Here is a 1,447-nt window from a genome sequence, read left to right as displayed (position 1 = left end):
GGGGCCCTGAATGCGGGGCTGCGACCCGCCATTGAGAGCATCTTATTTACATCTCTAGAGGAGCAAAGTCTCTGAACTTCAAAACCTCCTTTCACAGATTAACCGTCTCCCCATTCTCCGCTCCACCCCATGACTTTGACACCACATTCAATGCCGTTGGCGCGGCCCCCCCGGCCCCCAGCCCTCCTTCCCAAAGAGGGGCCTTTTCAAGTGCAAAGCCGTGGGGTTTAATCCTCCTTCCCCTCTCCCATGGGCCAGACTCGGTGCAGCATTGCCCATGTGGGGCTCAGCCCCTCGCTAGAATGGGGGAACCCCTCTCTGGAAAGTACCAGAAGGTGCTCAGTCCCCTCTCCCCATTTTGAGGGCTCTCAAATGAGAGGAGCCCACTTTTGGCTCCTTCTCGGCTCAAGCCAGGATGCACCACAGCTTTGTTTCCACCATGAAGGTGGTGGGACAGATGCCACGTACCGGTGGGGCACTCGCAGTGGAACTCGTTGATCTTGTCGAGGCAGTTGCCGTTGTGCAGGCAGGGGCTGCTGGCACACTCATCCGTGTTGATCTCACAGTAAATCCCCTCGTAACCTGCGGAGACCCAGCACAGCGTCAGCACCGTGGCACAAGGTGCAGGACGGGCAGGTTACAACAGGGTGTATTTGGTCCCCCCATCTTTATGCAGGTGGCTCAGGAGATGTGCTACAGGTGGTGGGACCTGTAGCACATCCACAGCTCTCCCACCACCCACACTCAGCATCAGCTCTCCCACCACCCACACTCAGCGCAGGGGCAGGGGTCCATGGGGCTGCCCACCCACCAGGCATGCAGATGCACTGGAACTCCCCAATCTGGTCCAGGCAGGTGGCATCGTTCTGGCAGGGGTTGGGGAGACACTCATTGACATGGGCCCGAGTAGCCCTGCAGACACTGGCACTGGAAGGACCCCTGGGTGTTGATGCATTTCCCCGCATGCTCACAAGGGTTGGCTCCTGCAAAACACAAGCACAGCTTACAGGACATGCTCCCAGCTGTGCCGCTGCTTTCCCCAGCCACTCCTCAGCTGCCCATGCAAGCTCAGCCCCAGTGCTCACCCAGCGAGCACTCGTCCACGTCCTGGTTGCAGGCTGGCCCCATGTACCCTGAAGGACACGTGCAGATGGCTTTGCCGTTGACGGGGTTGGTGTCGCAGTTGGAGCCTTCATTGCAGGGGTTGCTGATGCAGGCGTCATCGAGGTGGCACAGCAAACCTGGGGAGGAAAGGGCAGGAGCACGTCAAGGGTGATGGGCTCACAAGCCATCGCACACTGAGACCTCAGATAGGAACCATGGGACACATGAGGAGCTGCCACCCCACTCCATGAGCAGAGGACAAGATGGGATGTGGCCTCACCTGTGCGTCCGTGAGGGCACTCGCAGTAGAAGGAGGCCACCCGGTCATGGCAGGTGGCCCCAT

The 1,447-nt window shown here is 59.6% G+C and overlaps 1 protein-coding gene across 1 annotated transcript in view; it reads right to left on the bottom strand.

Annotated features, from left to right (window-relative positions):
* Nucleotides 1-1,447, bottom strand: part of LOC104527587 (neurogenic locus notch homolog protein 1-like) — a gene marked incomplete at both ends in the record, with an annotated part of 23,505 nt that overhangs the window by 431 nt on the left and 21,627 nt on the right. Inside the window, 3 exons of the mRNA XM_029085806.1 lie at nucleotides 469-582; nucleotides 812-983; nucleotides 1,105-1,241. Of these exons, the coding sequence (XP_028941639.1) occupies nucleotides 469-582; nucleotides 812-983; nucleotides 1,105-1,241 (423 nt within the window). The remainder of the gene's footprint in view (nucleotides 1-468; nucleotides 583-811; nucleotides 984-1,104; nucleotides 1,242-1,447) is intronic.

Source organism: Antrostomus carolinensis, unplaced genomic scaffold (assembly GCF_000700745.2).
Source record: "Antrostomus carolinensis isolate BGI_N321 unplaced genomic scaffold, ASM70074v2 scaffold26867, whole genome shotgun sequence".
Classification (NCBI taxonomy): domain Eukaryota; kingdom Metazoa; phylum Chordata; class Aves; order Caprimulgiformes; family Caprimulgidae; genus Antrostomus; species Antrostomus carolinensis.
This window is presented reverse-complemented; position numbering and strand designations above follow the sequence as displayed.